At 36.4% G+C, this 2,131-nt stretch overlaps 1 protein-coding gene across 1 annotated transcript in view; it reads right to left on the reverse strand.

The window, feature by feature from the left end:
• Window positions 1-211: 211 nt before the first annotated feature.
• Window positions 212-2,131, reverse strand: part of LOC118342606 (protein 4.1-like) — a gene marked incomplete at its 3' end in the record, with an annotated part of 14,951 nt that continues 13,031 nt past the window's right edge. Inside the window, 3 exon segments of the mRNA XM_035681206.1 lie at window positions 212-387; window positions 1,383-1,480; window positions 1,637-1,789. Of these exon segments, the coding sequence (XP_035537099.1) occupies window positions 212-387; window positions 1,383-1,480; window positions 1,637-1,789 (427 nt within the window).

The following is a 2,131-nucleotide window of genomic DNA, read 5'->3' on the forward strand; positions in this document are numbered from 1 at the left end:
CAAATAAAATTTAATTGAAAAAAATTGCAAATTACAGCTTGTATTTGGTAAAATACACAACACAAAATATATGGGGTAGCCATGATGTTCACATAGTTAACAAGAATACCAGCGCTCTAACATGCAGGCGAAAACCTCAGTAACCAGCATTGTACTGGGTGACAAGCTCTGGTATGAGAAATACACATATACAGCACAAACAGCAGTGTACCTCCATCCAGGCTGCGCGAGTTCCTCTTACTGGAAGAGCGCTGGAACAGCGGAGCTGGTCTGTCAATCAGAGAGCTTGCCTGTCTGGTCTGAGCCTGAGTCCGACCACTATAGCGAAACTTAGAGCCCAATGCCAGAAACTTCCTGGGAGTGGTGGCCATCTCAGTGGAGGTCAGCCTGCACACAAAGAACATTGATACTGATTTTGTAATCTGACTCTGGGAAAGGCTGCTAGCAAGCACATTTGGCTTTTCAATTTCCACTGCACAGCAATGTGGATAAACTATCTTAAAGAATACAGTATCAATGCGTGTAACATTCATTCTTTTCATATTCTATATAGAACCCAAAATCGGAAAAAATTAATAATAATAAAAAATAAAAAATAAAATAATAAAATATAAAAAAATATTTATTTACTTGTTTATTCGTAAATCCAACAAACAAGAAACATACTTTTGATCTTCTGCTCATGTCAAAAAAAGGGGAACAAAAAAAACTGGCTACAGACTAAAATTGATTTTGATATTTAAGGGAAGTCACTGAGTACTTGGTGTCTTTCACTGGGTTCAACATAGAGAAAAATATAGAAAAAGAGTTTAAAGACCCTGTATTTGATGCCCTGGGGATGAGACAATCAATTATCTTTCTTGGCTCTAATTTGGTTGTTTTCATTCATGCCCGGTGGATTCTTGCAAATGCCATTAGGAGCAATAGGAGGAACCAGAGGTCCTATAATATAATATATAATAATATAATACTGGATATAATGAAAGATTCAGCAAATATGACCAAAATTGTCTTAATTAAAATTATCTTCTTTTCCAAAATACTTGAAAAAAAAGCTCATATTCATTACATTAAATCAGTGAGCACCATCAACCAAGTGTATTTGCTAATAGACTATCAAGTGCTATGCACATAGAAATCAGTAGCCTAACTTCCTGGTGACAAAGTTTGGATTGATTAAATATCAAAATCAAATTTGGCCTGTGGCCCGTTTTTTCAATTCCAGTTTTAAAGCATTAAAACAACATTAAATAGAAAATACTAAACTGTTATTATTGTTTCTGTGTTGGATTCGAAAATGGATGAATTTATAATAGTGAATAAGAAATAGTTTTTTCATTTTCCGATTTCGGATTCTATATTGAACAATATTAATATCCTACCTGAAGAAGGTGTGATGTTCTACACACACTTTCCACAGTTTCTTGGCCGCCTTGTAATTAGGTAGTTTGAAGCCAATTGCACTCTCGTACTGTTCCACCTGTTTAAACACAACAAACACAAACCCTGCTGAAAACAAGATTAACAAAATAATCTTTAAGTTTGCATGGTTAGGGTGAGTTCAGTGTACAGGTGAATGAATAGATAGATAGATAACTTTGTTGTTTTGTTGTTTATTTGTTGATAAAAACACTACCTCAGACGGTCTTATTTTGATGAAGAAGCTGCTGCGTTTGTATGAGACCTTGAGGACTTTAGGCCAGGGGAAACGGTTGATCCTCAGTTTGTCTTTGTAAACCATAAGACCGCTAGAGCAAACCCCCAGCATGATGTCAACACCATCCAGATCCTGGCAGAGACATCCAGAAGAGAGACAGAAAGAAAGACTTCCATTTACTGTCAATTCACTGCATATTCAGAATTCAGAATGAACATCAGATGGGTGACAAATGAAAGGAACTAAGGTGTCTTCCACCACAAGCCAAAACAGCTCCAGTCTCTGGAAGTCCGTTGAAGTCAAACCACCATGATGTTTTGATCATTGCGGTGAACACAGCCCAGAGTTGAAAATTGAAGGTTCTCACATTGATCCACACTGTGTACAAACTATTCAATTTAATTCTATTTGTATAGCGCCAATTCATAACAGAAGTTATCTCAGGACACTTTTCAAATAGAGCTGGTCTAGACC

The sequence above is a fragment of the Morone saxatilis genome, unplaced genomic scaffold (assembly GCF_004916995.1).
Source record: "Morone saxatilis isolate NCDOM2014 unplaced genomic scaffold, NCSU_SB_2.0 Contig9, whole genome shotgun sequence".
Taxonomy (NCBI): domain Eukaryota; kingdom Metazoa; phylum Chordata; class Actinopteri; family Moronidae; genus Morone; species Morone saxatilis.